Source organism: Leptodactylus fuscus, chromosome 8 (genome assembly GCF_031893055.1).
Source record: "Leptodactylus fuscus isolate aLepFus1 chromosome 8, aLepFus1.hap2, whole genome shotgun sequence".
Lineage (NCBI taxonomy): Eukaryota > Metazoa > Chordata > Amphibia > Anura > Leptodactylidae > Leptodactylus > Leptodactylus fuscus.
In genome coordinates, this window is record NC_134272.1 from 27,263,826 (window position 1) to 27,289,699 (window position 25,874).

At 41.8% G+C, this 25,874-nt stretch overlaps 1 protein-coding gene across 1 annotated transcript in view; it reads left to right on the plus strand.

Annotated features, from left to right (window-relative positions):
- Positions 1–25,874, plus strand: part of TSPEAR (thrombospondin type laminin G domain and EAR repeats) — a 65,411-nt gene that overhangs the window by 9,136 nt on the left and 30,401 nt on the right. Inside the window, exons 2-5 of the mRNA XM_075284950.1 lie at positions 14,378–14,595; positions 18,724–18,962; positions 22,032–22,122; positions 24,251–24,410. Coding sequence (XP_075141051.1) covers positions 14,378–14,595; positions 18,724–18,962; positions 22,032–22,122; positions 24,251–24,410 — 708 coding nt within the window. The remainder of the gene's footprint in view (positions 1–14,377; positions 14,596–18,723; positions 18,963–22,031; positions 22,123–24,250; positions 24,411–25,874) is intronic.

The window sequence follows — 25,874 nt, forward strand, 5'->3', positions numbered from 1 at the left end:
TATATGTTGACCCTCAGGGGCCTAAAGTTTACCGCTGCAGAAGGAATCTGGGAAGGCCAAGGCTCCTGTGCCTAGCCTTGCGCTGCCCGACTCTCACGCACATAGTTAAGTCCATTCTACTCAATGGACCTCTGGGGAGACAGCGCTCATACCGTTCTGGCATCAAGTAACTTTAGGATCTCTGGGGACCTGGCTTTATATTAGTAATAAACCTTAACTAGTATGGGCAATGTTCATGTAAGCCTTATTATTCCCTGAGTAACCCCTTTAATAGAAGAATATCTTATACTCTACTATATGCAAAGTGATCCGTGTATGTCAGTACATTGTGGAGCAGATTTATTAATCCTGGCATTGCCACATGATCTGTCCCTGACCTGACTGATAAATGATGATGAATAATCGTATGCAGAGCAATGCTGGCATCAAGGGAAGTCTTCATGGGGATCAGAATTACCTACTCCATCTACTATTCGCATGTGCTATGAGTGATATGTACTTAGTTTACTAAGCGTGTACAAGGAAGTCAGATCTATACGAGGTCTTAGCTAGATTTTAACTATAATCTACACCAGTTTCAGTGACTTTGTCAAGTACCGGAGGCCCAGCTATCTCTAGCTAATGCACAACCACTTTTTGGAAAAGCGGCAAGGACAACAAGTTTGGAAATACTCCAAAGGCCTGACGTATGTACAACAAAGCGCAATAAGAAAATCTATCCATACCCAGCTATTCGATGATACATTTCCTTGAACTGCAGTGCCCATATGTTTTCCTATCACTGACATTGTCCTCCAGCACTTCAACATTACACTTGAGTCATTCCCTTCCAAGATATTGTGGTGCTTAATGTGTCCATCATTTCGATCAGGCAGACTTGAAAAATGTGGAGTGTTTTGTTTTTTATCTTGGTGTCCCTGGAACTATCATTAGAGGCCTCTCTTTCTAGTCTTTGGTCTCTGGATTGCAGCCTGGAAACATACTAGATGCTTTTACAAAAGAAACATCTGTGCTAGGGCGACGCGTTTCAGAGCAGTTGTATCGTGCTAAAAGCTTGTCTATCAAGTGTCACTCACTATGTGTGCAACTTGGCAACTGTCTGCACCTGATGTACTCCAATGTTTTTCAGAATGCACTAAAAACAGCCATCTGCAAATAGGAGATGTTTATTCGCCATGAAGAGACAAAAAGCGGACCTGGGCACAAAGCAAAAGGCCATCTACATAAAGCGATGGCTGTCCAGTCCAACTGTCCAGCAATATGTCCAGTAATCTGGCCAACATTATTAATACTTTTGTTGGCCAAAGTTAATGTAATTGCAATATAGTTAGGAGAATTAAAACCAAGTTTGCATCGAGAGCTCATAAAGTAATGTGCTTTGCATTTCAATTGCTCAGCATTTAGATATTTGTTTACTGTCCGTCTTCTCTACATTCGGAGGCAGCGAGTCTGTGCATAGAGCTGCTGAGGAATCTTAGACCGGGTACAATGTCATTCTCTTCTCGGCTGATGGCAGGGCTAGGTGAGTTCCTGGTTGTTACCACTGAATATACACAAGAGTTCTTTGCTGAGTTCTTCACATCTGCGTTCGGTATTCCATTTCGGGAGCCCACTTGGGGACCCCCCGAATGGAAACCTACACACATTAAAAAGCGGTGAGCAATGAAAACACACGGACACCATAGACCAGGGGTCCTCAAACTGCGGCCCATGAGCCACATGCGGCCCGCCTAGCACTTCTGTCTGGCCCCGCCGGCAGGCGTCCATTTATAATGAAGCTCCTGGGGAGCTCGGGCCAGGCCATGGAGCGCACTTCACTTTACCTATTGGAGGGCACCGCTAACGATGTTTGTGCGACCTGCTCTGCCTCCAGCCCACTGTTTAAAAAGTTTGAGGACCCCTGCCATAGACCATAATGTGGTCAGTGTGTTTTCCGCGAGGAGTCCACACGAGTCATGCAGAGAGAAAAGTACTGCTTGAAATACTTTTGTCTCCGAATGATTCGTGCAGACACCACGCGGAAAACACACAGACCCCATTATAGTCTATAGCAGGGGTGCCCAATACGTTGATCGTGATCTACCAGTCGATCGCAAAGGACGTATGGGTCGATCGCGGGATGCAGCCAGGGATCCCCGGTGTCTGCTTATTCATAGTGCAGGCTGAGAGTCGGACACTTGCAGGCCGAGCAGCAGCAGCTCCGGGGGATGACGCACAGCCCCGCTCTTAGGGATGAAGGGAGCCGGGGTGCTGCTTGTTCATAGCACAGGCTGAGAGTCCCAGCCTGCCAGTGTCCAGAGATAACGTTCAGCCTGCGCTGTGAACAAGCAGACATCGGGGATCCCTGGGCAGCCACAGAACGCCGCTGTCTCCTGCTCTCACACTCTACCCGACTCCGCCCACATGCCAGACCCCACCCACAGACACGCCCCGGCCCCACCCCGCCCACAGGCCCACCCTGGCCCTGCCCAGTAGCTCACATGCTGAAAAAGTGTGAGCACCCCTGGTCTATAGTGTCCGTGTGCTTTCTTTGCTTTTTAATGCATTCGGTATTCTGTTCTGGGGATCCCCAAGCAGACTTCCCGAACGGAATACCCAATGCAGATGTGAACCTGACAGCAAACAAGGACTTGAAGCACAAAGTACATCATCCAATCTGTCTGGGATTACATTAAGAAACAGAAGGATTGGAGCAAGTCTACATGAACAGAATATCTGTGCTTAGTTCTCCTAGATGCTTGGAACAATTTCCTTGTCGAGATCCTTTAAAAACTGCCTGCAAGTGTACCTAGAAGACCTGATGGAAGGCAAAAGACGGTCACACCAAATATCGATGGGATTTAGATCTCTCTTTGTTCAATCACTCAATTTTATTAATTATTTACACTTCTATATTCAGAAAGCATTCTTACTTTGCAGCAACCCCACCTGCCTAAAACTTTTGCACATCATTGCATGTACAATGCAAAACACCCTTGCAATCATATAAGCAATGCAATGTAAGTAACATATCTTTCCATTAAGTTTTCAATGTAGATTTATACAGAATCCGTTTGCACAGATGAAATAAAACCGTTGCACTGCTTTGACATTGACATCATTTCTGGCACTTTCCTAACCCCCAGCTGCTTTCTCTGGAGTGATTTTTACACCTCTGTGAATAGTTATGTCCTAATTCATTGAGCTTTGTAAAGGGATCTCAGCAGCATTTGTACAAACTCGAAAACAGAAATGGAAGACAACTTGTTCTTAAACCTGAGAACTATTAGCAGAACGCCCAGGGATTTATGGGGTTCTCGGGGTTTATGGCGATAACTGCGGATTTCTAATGCTTTGTCTATCTTGCTGATTCTATGTTTTACTTCTGATGGCAACTGTTAGAAAGTCCATCCGGGCAGATTTTGTGTTCATAGAGGAGAATGTGAAATATCCAGTCCAGTCTATGGTCCAGTGATTCTAAAAAGGATTTATTCTCTTTATAAGGTTACACAGCGGTGTTGTATTCATGTAGAGCTCGGCAGCAACCTGACACTAAGATAATGCTGCCGTATCTGAGCTCAGCGTGTATTAGTGATGGGGATGCTGCATAGAGGAGATCTCCCGCCTTGTATACCCGGTCATGGCCAGTTTAATTGTCATGGGTTTGTGTAGACATGTTGGATGGGCAGCCCCCTCTGCATTCGATCACCCTGCGCACTTTAATTGACATTTCTCCTCTTATACACAGATGGTCACAGATTTTCTTAAACGCCTATTTTGTAATGATGGGACTACCGCCATAGTAACCATACCGCCATAGTAGCCATACCGCCATGGTAGCCATACCGCCATCCGCTTTATTTCGGGTTGATAAGCTATGTAAAGTACAATGAACCAATAGATAGTCAGCTCTTCTATACAGATATGGGACAGCCATTTCTACTCTACCTGACTCCTAAGATGGAAAGCTAAATTTGGCCTCATTTACACTTCCGTCACTCATATTGTGGTATTTGTGTAATCATCATATTGTCTATTTCATGTGGTAATATTGTGGTTACATTTTTTGCAAAACATCAGGACCGATTAACTAAAAATGATGGCTGTCCACTATATTAGGGACACCTGCACTTTCACAACTGAAGATTACTTCACAATTTTGGGGGTTTTAGTTTCTTTTCCTTGTAACAAAACACAATTTTTAACTATTTTTTAAGCATGTATGCATTTATAATGCATTATTACACATATTTCCCCCCCAAAAAAAGCTAACTTCCCTGATGTGTCTGTTCCCTTGAGATTAGCTTTGTGCCGTATCCAAGAATGCGCAGTACGAAATGGCCAAACCTCAAGTTTTTCCTTTTATGGAACAAATGTGAACGTTCCTTCTAAACTTTGTAATACTTAAGGACTGCGAGACCACAAGAATCTGTCCTTAGCATGACATCAGAGAAGGAAATTTGTCAGTCTCAGAAGTTGTAAATGAGTCTCTTTGTAGATGTCGCTGGTTGGTGATACTTCACACACAGCTGTTTAACTCTCGCAGCTCACTGACACTACGCCAAGGAGATAAGGACGGGATTATTTGATGAATTTTGGTTAATGTGTGGCTTGTTACAAGTGTTCATTATTGAAATACAATGTCAAAGTCATTCCAAGATCACAGTTTAAGACACTTCCTTGCAAGTCCAAGCTAGACATTATAAGGGCCAATGATTTGGGTGGAGATAGTCATCGGTCTGATAAATCGGATACGGCCATTTTTAACAGATTTTCTTTTCATCTTTCTAGACCACTTAAAGGGATTTTTTCCATTAACAACCTATTGTACTTAAGTTCACTATAAGGAGATACAAACAGTAATGCACTTCATACAACTGAACTATCATTGCATATTTGTGGATGAGGCTGAACATTACCCTGCTGGTAACGTCGATGACAAATAAATGGTATTTTACAGCAATTTAATCCCTGTTATAATCCCTACTTTTGTTGGTGCTGACTACACATGGACTTGCTCAATACGACTTTGTGCGTAAATTATCTTGAATTTTTGATTCCACAATATCATTAAATCTATCAGTCTAATATCGTGTTGATACCTTTAATGTCACCGAAACAGCTCTGACCTGTTAAGGTAAAGACTCCAAATAACCTGGTGTTCTTCTGTTGTATCTGGCACCAAGATGTCAACAGAATATCCTTTAAGAGCGGCTTCTCCTCTACATACTGTGTGCAGTGCAGTTACTTACTCCAATAAGTCTGTGGGTGCACATAGAAGTTGCAATGCACTGTGTGTTCTGACATCTTCCTATTATAGCCAACATTAATGTTTTCTAGCAATTTTTGCTGCAGTAGCTTTTCTGTAACTAGCCTCTTGTGGCCTGGTTCACATCTGCGTTCGGTATTTTGTTCGGGAAGTTAGCTTAGGGACCCCCCCAAACAGAATATTGTCCGCATTGACAAGCGGTGAGCAGACCCCATAGACATTAATGGGGTCCGTGTGTTTTCCGTGCAGTGTCTGCACGAGTCTTGCGGAGAGGAAAGTAGTTCATGAAGTACCGTATTTTTCGGATCATAAGACACACCGGACCATAAGACGCACTAAGGTTTTAGAGGAGGAAAATAGGGGAAAAAAAAAAATTTATGAAGCAAAAAAATTTGTAAAATTTTTAATAACATAATATAATATTTCACCAATGTAAATAGAACCGGGGGGTTTTGGACACAGGGATACCAAATGTGTATGTTTTCCAACAGTAATGTTTTTGTTTTCTATGTATTCTAGGGATATGGGGGTGATTTGAACATATATATATATATATATATATATATATATTATATATATATGTAGCGGAGACTCGGTAACTATGGCAATCACTCTGCAGGAGCGGCCGCCATCTTTAAGACCCCCGCCCCACCCGGTCCAGTCCTCTATCCTTCACATGTCTTTAGAGCGCCCTGTAGAGATGCAGGGAGTAGGCGGGGCTTGGTGCGGCTGGAGAGTGTGGGCGGGGAGACTTAAGTGCATCGCTCACGTCTCCCCTCCCAGTGCCCACCCACACTCTCCTAAGCCCCACTTTCTCTATAATACTAGTATAGGGAGGTGGAGGCAGGTGCGGGGCGCAGGGCGCTCTGAAGCCACATGAAGGACAGAGGAACGGACCAGCAGAGTGCGGCGGCAGCAGGTAAGTTGAGTGACGTTCACGAGTAGATAGATATTACTGTACATAGATACTACTGTACATTGACTTGTCTATCTACTCGTGAACTTGCCTCGTCGTCCTCACAGCAGCGCAGCACCTGCTGCATTTGGACTATAAGACACCCCCCCATTTTCCTCCCATATATGGAGGAAAAAATACGGTTCTGCGCGGACATCGCATGGAAAAGACACAGACCCTGTTATAGTCTATGGTGTCTGTGTGTTTCATAAGCTCACCGCTTGTCAATGTATTCGGTATTCCATTTGGGGAGTCCCCAAGTGGACTCTCTGAACGGAATACCGAGCGCAGATGTGAACCAGGCCTTAGGGTGGAAACAAGTGTATAATTTATATCTCAGTACAATTATTCACATATAAATGTAATATCTTGCAGAAACATTCCACCGATAGCAAATTATATTCAGGACAGTGAATTCGGGTTTTCCAGATTTCGTTTTGAGGAAGGAGGAATAGCTTTAATGTAGAATAGCATGTACTCATTTTGCAATTATTGTAGAACATCGACTTGGCGAGAACACACATGTGACATAAATAGGTATATTAACAGTCATTTGTAGGCAATGATGACAATTAGAGCTGCGTTTGCATTCATAGGCAAAACTGACGAAAGACGAGGACGCCTCGAGAAGGCGAAGATTATAATTGAGCAGCACTTCAATTCTCTTGGCTGCATTAGGGCTCTGAAGGCAACAGCTAAAGATATGTCTCAGATGTTCCATGAAGCCCTCATGAACCCTCTGAGAAAAAGTAGATATTTCCATGCCAGCCTTGCTGGAGATCAGTCCTTTCAGAGGATTCTGCTTTTAAGAGGTATATTCTCTTGATGTCTAGAAATACTGTACTATCCGCCTCCAGAAATAGAACAGAAAAAGACCCCTGGGGGAACCTGGCGAAATGAGGCAGGAAAAACTTTGAAAAAACTGAACAAGACATTGAAAAATAAACACTTCAAAACTTCAAGCTATGGGGTGATCAAGGAAGCTTTATCCTAGTATATCAAGGTGATAAGAGCCGAGACCAAGCAACGTTACGGGACTTTATTTACCAAGGAGGATTCATCAAACGGTTAAGAAGGAGCTACATGGGCCTATTATCTAAGACGTCTCTTTACAAAGATACCGGCTATTTTTAACTTTTTACAATTGCATATTTCAGAAAAATGAAAATGGGTCAGCAAAAATATTTAAGCCTTGTCGAAAGCAAAGAAGAACTATTTTTCATTACGACTATTTTTCAGTCTGTAGATCAACAAATGTCACAGGTCAAGAAGACCTATCGAGATATTGTCTATGGATGGAAGAATGCACTCCAGGATTAAAATTAGACGCATGAATGGGTGAATTCAGAATATTTCTGTGCAAGATGTCTGATTCACTTTCATGCAATCTCATGTCAAATTGACCCTTCCTTAAAGGGATGGTTCTATAGAATCCAGCCAAGCAAACTATTGATCATCATGGGGTTGGTTTCTATAAAGCATAAAGATTGCCTCTGGCTATACACGGGAGTGCTAAGCGTGACTTTTAGTTGCTAATAGGGCATGAGGTCATTCCTTATCCATATTTCTCTAGTTGGTTGAAAAATCTATATAATAGTGCTCCATGGTTTGCGTCTGTTATTGTAACTGAACTTCAATGAAGTGAATAGGTTTGAGATACAAGGGTGCAGCTGAGGAGGGAGGGGGGAGAGGGAGAAGGGGTGCATGTGCTTCGAGTGCTCGTTGTATGGAGAATGCCAGGAAGCCACTTTGATGCATTTAGATATACAAGGTGGGTCATAAGTATGGATACATCCAAGGGCTCCAGATCTCAATCACTTGGGCTTCTATCTCTGGGGCCATTGATGTATTGACAATGGGCAGCACTTTGATCCTTTAGTGGGTTACTATCGTTGCTCCATGTCACAAACATCTCAATAATGAATAAAGCTATGTTAAAATGAGCACAACATTCTTTTTCTTGTGCAATTATCCATGTGTTTGATTTGTCACATGACCCCCTTCCCATTGAAAAAGTAAAGTTGAATCCAAAATGGCGGCTTTGCAGAAAGCCGCCATGGGCATCACCCTGCCTCAAATGTTTCTCCCTTCCCATGTACTAATATGCCACTAACGGTAAGGTGATATCAGCAACCACTTCCATTTTATCTCTTTTGTATCCATACTTTTGGCTCATCCTGTAGAGTAAGAGGAGGGGGCCATAAGTATGGATACACCCAGATAAAATGAGTGTATCCATACGGAAAGCATCCATTTTTATAAATCCTGTACAACCCCTTTAAGAATGGGATGACTGGTGTTCTCTTTCTGAGATGCAGATGAAAGGAAAGCAAAGAAAATCAGTTAAAGAAACTTCAATATCTCACTATAGAGCCCCCTGCGGAAACACCCTGCCAAAAAACGGAGGTGTTATAGGACTCACAAAGTAAATGGGGTTCTGGCTAATCCCATCCACACATTATAGAAAAAAATCTGACGCAGAAAAGCTGTGTTTTAAAAAAAACCCTGGCATTTTCCCTATAGGTATAATGAGAGCAGAAAGTCTGTAGTCGAAAAGTCTGCAAAAACGCAATGATAAATGCTGCGGAAAAAAAAGCGTAAGCTACTTTGTTTTCCTTTGCAATTTTTGTTCACACCGGGGTTTTTTTTGCATTTTTTTTCACCTACAATGAAATGAATAGATCTTATACCCTGATCATGCTTTGTTCTGAAAATAATGACAAGCAAGCCAAAAATGCCAGTAAAAATACATGGAAAAAAGTGCAATATACTGTATGTAGAGATTCAGAGACCTGAAAACGGCTGTCTACCAACGTTCACCATCCAACCTGACGGAACTGGAGAGGATCTGCAAGGAAGAATGGCAGAGGATCCCCAAATACAGATGGGAAAAACTTGTTGCATCATTCCCAAGAAGACTCCTGTCTGTACTAGCTCAAAAGGGAGCAAATACTCAATACTGAGCAAAGACTCGCAATACTTATGACCATGTGAGATTTCAGTTTTTCTTTTTTTAACATATTTGCAAAAATATCTACATTTCTGTTTTTTTCTGTCAAGATGGGGCTGAGTGCACATTAATGAGAAATAACATGAACTGTTTTGCTTTTAGCAAATGGCTGCAATGAAACAAAGAGTGAAAAATTCAAATGGGTCTAAATACTTTCCGCACCCACTGTATGTAGTAAACCAGACCACATACGGTATACCAAATACACAGAGGTGCACGGCTCGTTACAGTAATTATCTGCCTGGTAACGAGCTGTGCACCTGTGTGTCCATCACATGACCATGAACTGTATAGCACAAGCCCATGAACTGATTTTTATCCACTAGAAATATCTAAAAAATTCTGATGAATTGATACACATATTGGTAATTTTACCTTATATCCTTCAAAAACAGTCCAAGTCCTGACATTTGACTGCTTTAAAGAGGTTAAAAGTCATATGTGTACTGTAACTAAAGTTCATCTCTGTATTGTCTCTATTGTACTGTATAATGAGAGGACAAAACCATAATAAATATAGTAATTCATATCTTATTGGTATGATGGTATTTCTGGACTACAAAGAAATCCGAATAAATCCCCATAAGGCTCCATCGTCTCACCTTATGTACTGTGTATACTTAGCTATGGAGGTAATCGGAGTGTCCCTGCACAAATCACAGCATCTCCTCATAGCATCTATAGGGACATATAGATACCTTATCAGCACACTATATCCAGAATGCTGATGGGTAGGAAAAATTATTCATCACCCCAGGCAAGAAAGTAAACAACATGGAAAGCTACTCATGTATAAGGATCCTTTCCCCGGCCGCGCTCCCCTGTGCCTTTTTGTACCGTTTCTGCAGTTTTTACTGTTTCTAAATTTGGAAACAGACATATTTTAATGTTATTGCTAAAATAGTTGCGACACAAGCCATGCCTGAGATAATGTCTGGTATTGAACTTTGAAAAACGGTATGATATCGATTTTTCGAGAAAGATCAATACTTTCCTCTATGTGTTTTAATGGCCTCCTGTTCACATAAATGTCACACAAGATTAAAAAACACATTTACTATGGTGGAAACAGCTTCTATACAGAGGAAATGTAGAATGTAGTATACCGGTACTTTACTGAAGAACGCCGCGGGATTGTCAACAGGTCTGGGACACGAGCTCATTGAGACTCCTACGGCACTTAGGGAGGTATGAGGGACACAGTTTCTGTTGTCATACATTTTAGATAGATAGATAGTGAAGTGGAGAGAGGTATAGTGTGGGAGAACCGCTATTTTTCCCCCAAGACTGTTGCAGTATGCACAGGCATTTAGCTTGTAGGTCCCGGACTGGAGTAAAACTTCAGGCCGGTCCTGCAGGGCCATCCACTCCGGACTTGGGAAACAGACCATCAGGGCTTGGTAAGTAGCACAGGTGGGCTAGTTAGTGAGGGAGAGAGAGAGGAGAGAGACTGAAACACACACTCAACCAGTCTGGGAAAGCTCTGCCAAAAAGGACGCTGTTAAAGGCCTGGGTATGTGTACCCCTTGTTTACTTGTGAACCTTGTTTGTTAGGAGGTCAGCAGTAGGTTGACCCCCTGGTTAATGAGGGAATAACTCGTTTAGTAAGCCGCCGGAGAGGCGTAGGTCTTTATTTTCATTTGTTTGTTTTGACGTGCTGAACTGCTAAGCAGCACTACCTGTACCTTTAAGCTTGTCTGCTGCAATAAAGACTGCTTTTGGGAAAGAAACCAGAGCTTCTGAATCCCCCGTACATTGAGATATATATATATATATATATATATATATATATATTTATACACTATGTGGAGGATCTGTAAAAATGGGGGCCCCTCAGGTGCAAGTCTGCCGTGAAAATGGACGTATTTCACAGCTGTTTTGCATCTCGGTTGTCTGAATGTAGCCTAAAACCTTACTCACATGTCTATTCTTCATGGACGTCTGCCATTTGTGTTCTACATAAACCACTCATGGTCCTATTGACCTTTGTTGTGTCTAGGATTAGGTGAACCAGTTTGCAACAAGCAGTTTTGTTATCAATTTTCAAAAATAAAAATGCTGGGTCTAATGAATTAAAAATTTTTGGGATTCACCTTAGACTATTCCAGAATGGTTTGCAGAATGGGGTCTACTGTCACGGTGCTAGTGGCACAGGATCAGGCGTCCAGTCGTCGGGTAATGCAGAGGAGGCTGGAGACAGCACGTGGGTAGCCCACAGGGGGGCTGGGGTAATAGTCCAAGATCAGGTGAGCCAATACCAGGTAGGAGTCTGTAGAAGTTCAGGAGCTGTAATATAGCTACGGTGAGCTGGCAGCCAGCAGGTAAAGTTCCAAGGAACTAAAGAAGGGCTCCAGCAACAAGTCTCCTAGGTGTCCAGGCTGTATTCAGAAGTTCAGAACACAATACCAACACAACAGGAAGTGTCAGAGTCACCTATATATAGGCAACCCAATCAGGGTAATACAGGGCGGGTTCCAATCATGAGACTCAGCTGATGAGCCTCAGCAGTAGGCTCCTCACAGAAGTCCAACAGGCTGTTATTCAACAAGCTTGATAGCTCAGGAAACAAGGAGACACCGGGCAAGACAGCAGGTCACAGGTTCAAATCCTGACATCTACATTGTGGGGTATGGGGTGTATTGGGTTTTGGTGGGTAATACATGTTTTTCTTGTCCTAGTTGACTCTGTTTCACCCCTCTCCTTCAACGATAGAGTCATCACAGTTATCTGGTATCCTTCTACTACTTTATGACTCATGTAAAATATTTGTAAGGCTCCTTGTACTCGGCCATGTGCTAGTTCAGTGTGTTATCTGGGTTTTTTCTGGATAGCACACTGACCCATTAATTTTTGTTGGCCCACGTACACAACTGTGTAATACATGGTTCCACGTGCGGGCCGACAGTCCGGGCTACAATCCTCAGGACTGGTTTTCTGACCAAGCTTCCACGACCCCTATTCATTGAATTAACGGGGCAGCAGAATCATGTGCCATTCATTCACAGCTGGCGGCCTGTACACGGTAGTGTGCAAGGAGCTTAATTTACAGGTTTGACAAAACTTCTTCCTCACTGAAACAACTTTTGTCTAGTCTTAGACTTAGATGATAAATGGATTCTTCAGTCTCTGTCACTTCTCATATTTGTACCTGCTGCAAAATAATATTTTCTGCAACTTTTTTTTGTCTCGGTAGAACCTGAGCTTCAGTTTCAATTATTATCCCAATGTCTCTTGTATATAATAGGAGAATAAAATACGTATCGGTGGTTAGATCCAGCTCATTCACAAACTCTAGCAATTCCAGGCATTGCATATGCACCAGCATAAAGCTTGCCATATAGTTTACGACTGTAATTAATGTGAATTGTGTTCTGCACATAGGGCTCAGTATGCCGACTTCCAAATATTAATGCACATCAAAGCCAGTCTTGTATTGTTCGGCTGTGCTACGACGCTGCATAGAGCTGATAAGGCGCCGGTTTCAGTCAGGTGTAGAGAGCGCCGGTGTCTGATGCTTGGTCTCTGTGCAGATGGCGATGGCTGGGGATCCGCTGCCTCCAGCACAACCACTTGTTTTTGTTTGGCTGGGTTGCAGCTGTCAGATCTGTGCCTGGATGTTCTCTATTTGATCAGCTGAAGACGCCTTTCCTTTGTCACTGATGATGGACAGCTAACATAATAAGTGCCGGGATTCACTTTTATCTGCAGTATGTTACTATTAGAATACCACCGCACTATACCTGTAACTATGTGTTACTGTATACAAGTATATCAGAAGGCCTCCTAATGTTTGATCAGATCTGCAAAATCAGGTTACTGTTTAAAAGGAGTCTGTCACTGGGAAACCAGCCCGAGTACATTGTAGGGGACATTATGCTGAGCACCATCATAGCTTTAGATCAGGGGTGCCCAATACGTCGATCGCGATCTACCGGTCGATCGCAAAGGACGTATGGGTCGATCGCGGGATGCAGCCAGGGATCCCCAGTGTCTGCTTGTTCACAGTGCAGACTCTCAGCCTGTGCTGTGAACAAGCACTCCGGACACTTGCAGGCCGAGCAGCAGCAGCTCTGGGGGATGACGCGCTCCCTGCTCTTAGGGATGGAGGGAGCCGGGGTGCTGCTTGTTCACAGCACAGGCTGAGAGTCCTCTCTGGACACTGGCAGGCAGGGCTGCCGCAGCCCCAGCCTGCCAGTGTCCAGAGATAACTCTCAGCCTGCGCTGTGAATAAGCAGACACCAGGGATCCCAGGACAGCCACAGAACGCCGCTGTCTCCTGCTCTCACGCTCCGCGCCGGCGCCGACCCCGCCCACAGGCTTGCCCCGGGCGATGGCATATTGTTAGGACGTTATCACTTGGGGGTTCAACCTGCTGGGGTGTTGGGTAAGTGCTTCCTATTGTTCTGAATTTTCCTTATGCAGCTGCAACCCCTTTAATTCTTATTATTGTGGAGATCCCAGAGGTCAGTCCTGCTGATCATAAACCTATAGAAAGACATTATGTTGTCATTTAAGGGGAATGAGGGCAAGCTTTTCCTAATCCTTGATATTTGCCTAACAGTAGGGTTTAGTCCCCATAGCAGCCCATGACTCCTGTATTACAGATCTATGTCACATGGATCTATTATTCAGCTATATGCATGGTAGATGCTAGAATGCAGTGAGTAAAATAAGGAGCTGCCTGGTGTGCCATGGATCATCCAGTAGGGGGCACTTCCCCCTATGCTCTTACAAAGAAGCACCACCTGCTGTACCCATGTTTAACCAGGCGGGTTAGGGTTGCATATAGGAGAGACATAGTTATCCTCTACTTTGACAATGCAACATTCAAAAATGCCAAGGCTCAGGGTGTGATCACCATATTGCACAGCTGACACTGCCAAAGCCAAGACAGCGCCACCTACCGGATCCATGACACACCTGATGTAAACCTCTCCATTCTAGACTCAACCCTATATCCATGAGATCTTCAAAGAATGTCAAGATGTAGAATGATAACCATTGATTAGAATATAAAAACATATTTTATAGAACATTATTGTTTACTTGTTTGCTAGTATTGTGGAAGCATTAGAATAATTGACCTTATCAATAGATCTTATATATTATTGTCAGATGTCTTTATAATAGCATCTATAATGAAGTTATCTTCATATCTCCACAGACCTTCAGCCACTGGACATGTTGTCAGAAGTGATCTCTTCCAGCCAGTCCTTAGCTGGTGTACGGATGGTGCAGTCTCAGGGGGCCCGTGGGTTTCGTCTTTCTGCTTCACCGCATGTACTTAGTTTTCCTTCCTCCCGTCTGTTCAAAAACTGCCATCTCTTTCCGGAGGAATTTTCCCTTCTTGTCACTGTAAAGATCCCCAGCCTTCCACCCAAGGTAACTCATCTGATGGCGGAAAGTCTTATCTACATTATGTCCTGTCATTCACATTCTATGAACATTTTGTATCCAAAGTGGTGAAACACATTTGCAATGTCATAATGTTAGGTTACATCTAATGTACATCACATCAGCATGGACTGTCTATCACAGGGGTAGGCAACCTTTTCTGTTCGGCGTGCCGATTTAAATTAAAAAATCAAAGATGAGGTCCTCGGAGTGCCGGGCAATAATTGTAAAGCTGACGACACCTACACTAAAGTCATATAGCACAAACCGCAACATAGGGGTGCTGTCATACTGCGCTCCCAGCCACATGCGCTTACCACTATTTGCCTGGATACACATGTTCTTTTCCATTAGAAGCAATGTAAGTACATGTGTAACCCACAATTAGTGGTAATATATGTGACTGGGAGCAGAGGAAGGTCATACCTGTAAAGAGCTGACACACAATGTACCTGTATGCTCCATCCAGTCCTTGGCCGTTAGTAACTTCAGTATTCTGTAAGGGAGAGCGTTCACACTACCGTAGGTGTCCGACAGCTAGTGTCCGCTGCTAATGTCCGTTCAAAATCTTGTGCGGACATTAGCATCGGACACTATCTGTGTCTGTGACATTTTGCATTGATGTAGGACTTGTAGGTTTTTCTGTCCGCTTGAAAAGTCAGACATCTTTGGGAACGGACACTTAACGACAGGCACTGACTGTAAAAGAACGCACCCGATGTCCATTTAAATCAATGCAAAATGTCACAGACACAGCTAGTGTCCGCACAAGATTTTGAACAGACATTAGCAGCGGACGCTAGCTGTCGGACACAGACGGTAGTGTGAACGCTCCCTAAGTGAAACGCAGATTAATTTCAAGGGTTCACTGAAAGAGTAACTAATAAAATATAACCTTTATTAAATTCAATTAAAATAGATTTAAAATAGTAGTCCAAAAAATAGCAGTTTGTGTAAAGGACAGAATGGTCAATGATAAGCCTGTAGATAAAGGCAAATAGGATACAAATATTGCTCTGTCCTACTGACACACTACCAGTAACCCCTTATGTGCTGACAAGGGGATAATATACATGCCAAGAGCCTATGGATATCAGCTCTGACATAAACGCAGGATTAACAGGGACTGTGGGCATACAAGTGTCCCAATTAGACCACCCATGATAGGGAAAGACACAGCCTATCCTGCTCTAATACATAACGCTCCTCAACGCGTTTCCCTAACCCTATCTCGGGTTAATTCATCAGGAGGAGTAAGCTTCACAATGGTAGTGGATGGATGCGGTAAAAACCGCAGTTCCCCTGCCCCGTATGGTAGGACAGGGTACTGGTATATGCCCATGCAGATTAATTCCAGTCACTTTTAGTTCCTGGCAGTGCAGTAACAGCAAAACCCCAGCCAGGAATTAATGGGTGTCACACTTTCAACAAAGTGAATGCACTGGTGCCCAGGAACTGGATTTGTCTATAATTGCATCTAGTTACAGTGTCACCACCCAATAGAATCACACTAAGGCTGAGGCCCCACATTACAAAAATTCAGCTTTTTTTATTGCAAATTTAGCTGTGTTTTTTTCTTTCCGTTAAAGCCAAGAATGGCTAGAAAACGAATGGGAAATATATAGGAAGCGTCTTATATGTCTCCCTCCTGCTCAATCTACTCCTGGCTTTGGCTCAAAAAAAAAACAGCAAAATCTGCAATGAAAAAAAGCTGTTTCTGCAACGTGGGGCTTTAGCCTAAAGCCCCCATGTTGTTGGAACACAGCTTTTTTTGTTACATATTTTGCTGTGTTTTTCTAAGCCTAAACCAGGAGTGGACTGAGCAGAAGGGAGACGTATAAGAAGCTTCCTATATATTTCTCATTCCTTCTGTAGCCATTTTTAGCTTTGGTTGAAATAAACCGCATCAAAATCTGCAACAAAAACTCTGCATTTCTGCAATGTGGGGCCTCAGCCTTACGCCTCCTGCATACAAGTGGTACGGATGTGGTTTTCACTGACCTATATGTTAAAAATGAGTTGACAGGGCTGCAAATGCAGACAGATATAGGGGATGTATAGGACAGATATAGGAGTCGTATAGGACAGATATAGGGGATGTATAGGACAGATGTAGGACCTGCTCAATAGTTTTCAGCTCTTCAATTTGGCCCAGATACACAGCCACAAAAAGAATGGCTATATATATGGGTCAATAGAAGTATATAGGTCTGTACTTTATCCACAGTTGTAGATAAAGAGTCTGGTCATGTGCATTGCAGGTTAATTCAATGTGCCTCATATTAATAGCAGTTAACCCCATCATGTCCCTCACATTAACCCCCTGTGTGCTTCACATAAGGGACACTGATATGTGAGACATATGGAGGTAATAAATGAATATCTTCATTATATAGGTCCTTTATTAGTACCTCCACATGTCTCACATATCAGTAACCCTTATGTGAGCAACACAGGGGTTAATGTGAAGGACATGATGGGGTTAACTGCTATTAATGTGAGGCACATGGAGTTACTAAAACTAAATTAATAACCCCAAATGCCTGACATTAATGAGAATAGTTAGTAACACACACGTACCTGGTGTTGTTTTTCCTTTCACTTTGCTCCCCGGAGCTTCCTCTCCTAGTCAGGGCTGCAGACGGCAGGAGCTCCTCACATGTAGCAGCAGGTCCAGGGAGCCCTTATCCTGTGCAGTGAGAGGCTCACCTCTGATTGGTGGGCAGTGAGAGAAGGGGGCGTGTCCTACACCGCAGCTCTACCAGAGCACTGAAAGGACTCTCTCTCTTAATTTAGTGTATGAAAGTTGCAGGCTGGCTGCCGTGCCAGCAAAATATGCCTCGCGTGCCAGTCTTGGCACGCGTGCCAGGGGTTGCCGACCCCTGGTCTATCACATGAGCATGGACTGTATATCACATGAGCATGGACTGTATATCACATGAGCATTGACTGTATATCACATGACCATGGACCATATATCACATGACCATGGACTGTACATCATATGACCAAGCACTGTATATCACATGACTATGGACTGTACATCACATGACCATGGACTGTATATCACATGACCATAGACTGTACATCACATGACCATAGACTGTACATCACATGACCATGGACTGTATACACATGACCATAGACTGTACATCACATGACCATGGACTGTACATCACTTGACCATGGATTGTATATCACATGACCATGGACTGCACATCACATGACCATGGACTGTATACACATGACCATGGACTGTATATCACATGACCATAGACTACATCACATGACCATGGACTGTACATCACATGACCATGGACTGTACATCACATGACCATGGACTGTACATCACATGACCATGGACTGTTTATCACATGACCATGGACTGTTTATCACATGACCATGGACTGTATACACATGACCATGGACTGTATATCACATGACCATGGAGTGTATACCACATGACCATGGAGTGGTTTTTATCCACTGGAAGTAAGCAGAATGAATGACATCAAGCAGAGATCTAAAAACCCACGAGGAATTGATACAGAAAGTATATTGGAAACTTGGACAACTTTTTATTATATAAACAATAACATTTATCTCTCAATATTTGCCTGAAACTGGACAACCCCTTTAAAGTATATAAGAAGTCTATGGCTGAAAAAAAACACACCATGCCATGCTCTGTTTTTATAAAATAAATGCAAAAACTACTCAACGAAATACTGAATGACAAAATCTTGTGGGAGGCGCGTTTGCATACGAAACTGGAGGTATACTTTAAATCGTAAATCTAATTTCAGCAAGTTGCTAAGCTCCCCCTAGTGGTAGCTGTGTAAAGTGAAGTGATAGGGAACTCTGAAGAGTTCGAGGTAGAAAGGAGTTTGGAATATTGCCTAAAAACCTCATTTCACATAGTTAGATATAGCAACATGTGTGCTATATAGATAAAACGCAAATTGCAGATTTATGTATTATAACAACTGCTCTTACACCAGGTTCACACTAGTGTTCGGTTATCCGTTCTTCAGGTCCACCTGGGGACATGGAGAACGTAAAGCTAATCCAGTTATGACTCAGCCAGTTTTTTGAGTTTTTCTTTTCTTGTTTTAGAAAAATGAATATCTGTTCACCGTGATACCGGAAGGAAGAGGAAATGTCCTCCTTGGCTTAAGATACTCAGAAAACAAACTTCACTTTTTATTCTGGAATATGGAAGACTCCCAAGAATGGCAGACCAAAGTTACCTTCCGTGGGATCTTCCTGGCCAATGATCGGTGGCACACGTTGGTTGTAGCTGTCTCTGGTGTTTCTGTTTCGCTCTCCATTGACTGCAGTATCCCGATAGAAGTGTGAGTCAAGTATACAGCAAACCTTCTGGTACATCGAAATGAATACTCATAGCCTTTAAGCAAAACTTTTCTTAAATTACTTCTTTGACCTTGCATTCGCCTGAGCTTATCTCAGACATCTTTGTGAATTGTTATGAGCCATTAATGTTCAAGATTGTTTTTCAACTTTGATAACATTCGACGCAGACCACGAATACAGTCACAACACGCTGCCCACTTACCCAATGTCCACCTCTGTTTTACTGAAGACTCATTTACATTTTATATTAATTAACAAACTTATTGCTCTGCATGACATGTCTATAGGTGCTCCCTGGCATTCTAATATTAGGGCTCCTCCCTGCTCCTCATCAACAAAATGAATTTTAAGCTTTTGTAGTGCTAAATCTATAACAATTTAATAAATAATAAATCTATAACAATGACAATGTAACAATGGTGATGACTTCTACTAAATATCAGGCAATACCCCTACACTAGAGATGGGCAAACCTCTCAGGATTCAATTTGTTTCGTGTAACAGTGTGTTAGTTTGGGTAACTTGAGACCAAGTATAAATTTGGGTAGAAGAATTTCACTATGAACCATACATTAAAATGGCTTAAAAAATAGTGTAGAACACTGTCAGGGCTCCTAGGAACCTATCTATAAAACATAGTGTAGAACACTGTCAGGGCAAGTAGGAACTTATCAATAAAACATAGTGTAGAATACTGTCAGGGCTCCTGGGAATCTAACTATAAAACATAGTGTATGACACTGTCAGGGCTCCTAGGAACCTATCTATAAAACATAGTGTAGAACACTGTCAGGACTCCTAGGAACCTATCTATAAAACATAGTGTATGACACTGTCAGGGCTCCTAGGAACCTATCTATAAAACATAGTGCAGAACACTGTCAGGGCTCCTAGGAACCTATCTATAAAACATAGTGTAGAACACTGTCAGGACTCCTAGGAACCTATCTATAAAACATAGTGTATGACACTTTCAGGGTTCCAAGGAACATATCTATAAAACATAGTGTAGAATAGTGTCAGGGCTCCTAGCAACCTATCTATAAAACATAGTGTATGACACTGTCAGGACTCCTAGCAACCTATCTATAAAACATAGTGTATGACACTGTCAGGGCAAGTAGGAACTTATCAATAAAACATAGTGTAGAATACTGTCAGGGCTCCTGGGAATCTAACTATAAAACATAGTGTATGACACTGTCAGGGCTCCTAGGAACCTATCTATAAAACATAGTGTATGACACTGTCAGGGCTCCTAGGAACCTATCTATAAAACATAGTGCAGAACACTGTCAGGGCTCCTAGGAACCTATCTATAAAACATAGTGTAGAACACTGTCAGGACTCCTAGGAACCTATCTATAAAACATAGTGTATGACACTTTCAGGGTTCCAAGGAACATATCTATAAAACATAGTGTAGAATAGTGTCAGGGCTCCTAGCAACCTATCTATAAAACATAGTGTATGACACTGTCAGGACTCCTAGCAACCTATCTATAAAACATAGTGTATGACACTGTCAGGGCTCCTAGGAACCTATCTATAAAACATAGTGTAGAACACTGTCAGGGCTCCTAGGAACCTATCTATAAAACATAGTGTAGAACACTGTCAGGGCTCCTAGGAACCTATCTATAAAACATAGTGTAGAACAATGTCAGGGCTCCTAGCAACCTGTCTATAAAACATAGTGTATAACAGTCAGGGCTCCTAGGAACCTATCTATAATACATAGTGTAGAACACTGTCAGGGCTCCTAGGAACCTATCTATAATACATAGTGTATGACACTGTCAGGGCTCCTAGCAACCTATCTATAAAACATAGTGTAGAACAATGTCAGGGCTCCTAGCAACCTGTCTATAAAACATAGTGTATGACACTGTCAGGGCTAGTAGTGTCCATATAACAGAGACAGCTATACTTTCCACATGATTCCACAGAATAAGGAGCTTAGGCTGGGATAAGAAGTACAGTGTTAGTGCTATATGACTTTAAGAGCAGCAGCTCCATGATATAAACTTATAGTGGGACCAAACGTTGGCTATCACCAGTGGCCCTTGTGAGTAGTAAGTTGCTATAGTGGGATAACCCCTTGAATCTAATGTGTATGTCTAGCACAACATCACCTCTTTGTATGCTCCCAAGATAATATAGTATACGCTAACGCTGGTTGTACATCAAAAGACAGTGACATATTCAAGGCGACAGTGACAATGACTCATTGCTCTCCACAATATGACCAGAGGGGTCAAGATGGGAACAAAGATACAACATTGGCGTAATTCAGATATCAGCTCTCATCTCCTGATCTTCATTTACAAGCTAAAAGTTAAAGTGTCTCTGTCAGGTCTCCTATGTTGTTTTATATTCATGGTGGGAATTGGGTCTTATTGTTACCTCCTTCTTCTGCCCAGGTAACATCATCTTATATACCGCTCCATGTCCATCCTGTATAAGTTATCATATTTATATATACTCACATAAAACCGTATAATGTACTAGACAAGTCTAACAAGGGTCTGTTAATTTGGAGTTTTCCATTTATGTATTGGAAGGATATTTGTCAGCTTAACAGATGGATGTTTTTATTTTCAGATGCTTTTCTTTATTTGCCAGTTAAAATGAATTATTGCGCACAATTGTGGGGAAATAATTACAGTGAATTGAAGCGGCCGCCGCGTTTTACCCGCACAAACAATAAAAATTAGTTTGGAATAAATCTGTTGCGTCTCCGGGCTCATTAATGGCTGCAGCCACTTGCCAGTCTGTGTCTAAATTAGAATTTAAGCTCTCCGGGGAAATAAGATTGCCAAGAATAAGATATAAGCCGAGCTTAGACACGGCTTCTTCTAATGTGCGTGACTTCTTCGTAGTGTAGAACACAATATAATTTAACAATGAACTTGTGAGACTTTGTCATAAGCATCAGCTGTACATAAATCTATATTATTTCTGCCTAATCTGGAGTTTTTTTATTGCTTGAAGTAGTTGCTTTTTCTTACTATCGTGGTTATAACGAAGCAATTATTTTTCATGTTTAGCGTCCTGGACAAATCCTTTCCAGCGTTCCTAAACACCACCAACTCTCGGATATATGTTGGAAGCAGAAGGCGACGGAAAGGTTTTTTTTCTGTAAGTGTAAACTTTATATAAGAGATGGTTAACATGCTTGCCTGTTTATATTGTGCCCTACTGTAAAATATCGGAATATTCTGTGACCCTACCAAACTACAAAACCAGAGGCTGGGTATATCTATACAAGTCATAGAACACCCAATTGACTCCTATTATTCGTATGTTTTACATTATGTTACTCCTGAGGCCCGGTTCACATCTGCATTTGGTGTTCACTTGGGGACCCCCCCCCCGAAAGGAAACCTATACACATTAAAAAGTGGTTAGCTAAGAACCCGCACGAACCCCATAAACCAGGGAGAGGGAAACTTCGGCTCTCCAGCTGCTTGTGAAACTACAACTCCCATCATGCTCCATTCTCTTCCATGGGAGTTCCAAGAAAAGCAGAGCAAATATGCATGCTGGGAGTTGTAGTTTTGCAACAGCTGGAGAGCCGTACATTCCCTAGCCCTACCAACTTGCAATGGCTCAGCTCTCAATCTCTATAATATATTAAAGTCAAATAGTTGAATAAAAATATCCCAAAATTGGTTAAGTTAAGAAGTTTTCAGGTACTTAGTTCACTTATTATTAAAGCTAAATCCGCATATTATAGGCTTAGATTCTGAGCCTAAATCATCCTGATCTGCTAATATATTGCATCCAATGCAAGTGGCTCAGGAATATTACGCAGCAGTGACCTGCAGCAGAATAAAATATGTACGACAATAATAACTATGCACTTTATCCTTGTGGAACGGATAGGGAAAAGCAGATGGCAACTAGACTTATCCTCATGTAGATCTGTAGCTCAACAACAGCATGAATCTGAGGGGCAGCCTAAGATTGGATCACCTAGTAATAGGCCAGAATTTCCATAGGCTTAGCTTTAATATGTGTGTAACTAAAACAAGTTCTATCCCAATATATCCACTATAGATAAAACTGTAATAATAATAATAATAATAATAATAGCAAATGTGGATTGGTCCTGTAGCAATGGACAATATAATTATAGTGGTTGGTAACAGATGATGACTATTATTTCCAATGAGTCCTGACTATTCTTAGTCCAATTCAATGTCTCCTGTACAATGTCTCTTATACAGTGTCTCTTATACAATGTCTCCTATGCAATGTCTCTTATACAGTGTCTCCTATACAATGTCTCCTATACAATGTCTCTTATACAGTGTCTCCTATACAATGTCTCCTATACAATGTCTCCTGTACAATGTCTCTTATACAGTGTCTCCTATACAAAGTCTCCTATACAATGTCCCCTATACAATGTCTCCTGTACAATGTCTCCTGTACAATGTCTCTTATACAGTGTCTCCTATACAATGTCTCATATATAATGTCCCCTATACAATGTCTCCTATACAATGTCTCCTGTACAATGTCTCTTATACAGTGTCTCCTATACAATGTCTCATATATAATGTCCCCTATACAATGTCTCCTGTACAATGTCTCCTGTACAATGTCTCCTATACAATGTCTCCTGTACAATGTCTCTTATACAGTGTCTCCTATACAATGTCTCATATATAATGTCCCCTATACAATGTCTCCTGTACAATGTCTCTTATATAATGTCTCCTACACAATGTCTCCTATACAATGTCTCCTATATAATGTCCCCTATACAATGTCTCCTATACAATGTCTCCTATACAATGTCTCCTGTGCACACTTATTACAGCTATTTTCCACTTCCATCTCTTTTTCTAAACTTCTCAGAACTGGTATTTGCAGTGACTTATTAGATATTTTTTAGGGTGACAGCTACATCTTCTGATTTATATTTGCAGTTTATGTTTCTGCTTAAATTTGATACAGTTAAGAAGAATTTCCTGCTGAGAAATAATGCAATTTAGGCAGGATTCTTTTGGGAGGTAAAATGTAATTCTGATACATCTTAATATCATAAGAATCTTGTGAATATAAAACGAGGTCAAAGTTTGGATCAGATCTGCGGTTTCAAGTCTAAAGCAAGCAGCGCTCTAGGAGGTTCAGCAGACACATTTTCTGTTTCCATTTGTATTTCCTTCTAGAATATTCTATGTAAAGTCGTAACAAATTCTGTATGAATTGTGTCTTTGAAAATCACATTGCGAGAAGGATGTTTTATGTATTCCAGGGCTTGTTGAGGCAACTCGTTCTTCTGCCAGGAGCGGATGCAACATCTACTATATGTCCTAATGCCAGGCCAAGGCTAGCGGAGCTGTCCGTCCCCGAGGTGCTGAAAGAGCTACCTCTTAGGACTGAAGGAGGTGAAATCCAACTGATGTACCCATATGGTTGGTAGACATGTAACTACTTTAAGACACGTGCAGAAGTAGTGTGACAATAATCCAATATCCTTATCTCTTGATGTTTACATACCATTATCGACATGGCTCCTGGCTAGAACATTATTAAAGTGAAAGAAGGAATTTAGGTGATAGGATTTAGCAAATTACATTTGTGTATTTGCTTCTGCGGATTGGAAATTATAGTAATGACGGATGCTGTGTTTACCTTGCCCATAAATCTCCATTATGGAAATCTTGATTTGCAAATTTCAATACAATTGAGTACAAGCTCAACGTCTTAGAGCCGTAGATATTAACTTACATCCATTTCACAAATATCTATCTGCAAAGATCCATCGGTATAATATTTGTATTATTATCCTTTGCTTTTATAGTGTGAACATGTCCACAGTTTGGGGGAAATATAATAAGAATAACTATATGATAGAAGGAAATCATGACTTTGTAGACATATGGGAACCATATACTCACATAAACACATACTGCCATGTTGTCAGGAATACATTCATTTATATGAGCGTCAACCTCAGTATTCAGAAATATCTATATATTACATTTTAAGTCAATTGTTGTCCAAGTTGGTGCAAAACCATAGTGTCGTAGAAAAGTTGAGACATACATGTTTGCGCAGCGACTGTGTAACCTGCAGAAGACAGATGAATGGTAGAATGGTTTCATGACCTGACTACAATGGGTTTGTTTGTTGTCTGTAACCATGGTGATACATAGGTTTGTAAAGGAGCTATATACACACAATGAATATGATACTTTTAATGAACAGTATGTGCAAGATCCTTAAAGGGGATAATTATAATTATCCTCTATACTAAACTCCATTCCCCACCTAACTTCTATTTTACTTCAATTAAAAAAAAAAAGTATAATCACCCATATCCCTGGAGCGGTCATGTGACCACTCCCGGGACACTTTCTGATAATCTGGTGACGTTCCGCTTCACCGCTTCTGAAACGGAATGTCACCATCACTCTTCCCCCTCCTCTATCCCCTCTAAGCCTTCTTGTGTCTAGGGAATGGCTTTTCCCCCTCTTCCTGTCTTTTAGCAGTGGGTGAAATAGGTTAGCTAGGGAGATGGGATGAGTGAGAGGGACTAGTAATGGGTGGGATCGCAAGGCTAGAGAGAAACAAGGAAGGGTGGGAGGGGCTAGTAATAGATGGGATCGTTTGTCAGTGAGGGTGGGAGGGGCTAGGCTTAGCAAGATGGAGGGCTTTGTAATGGAGTGAGAGAGGAAGGGGGCTAAGTGAGAAGGAGTTAGTGCAGCAGCTACACAGGAAGTCTGCACAGCAGGAAGCTACACCAGTAAACAAAGGCAGAGAATGCAGGAGCAACCAGAGACACCTAGAAATCACTCCAATAACTGCTAAAGGTATATGGGTGTATTTATTAACCCATCACTAGCACTAACAGACCTTTATCAAAAAAAGATTTT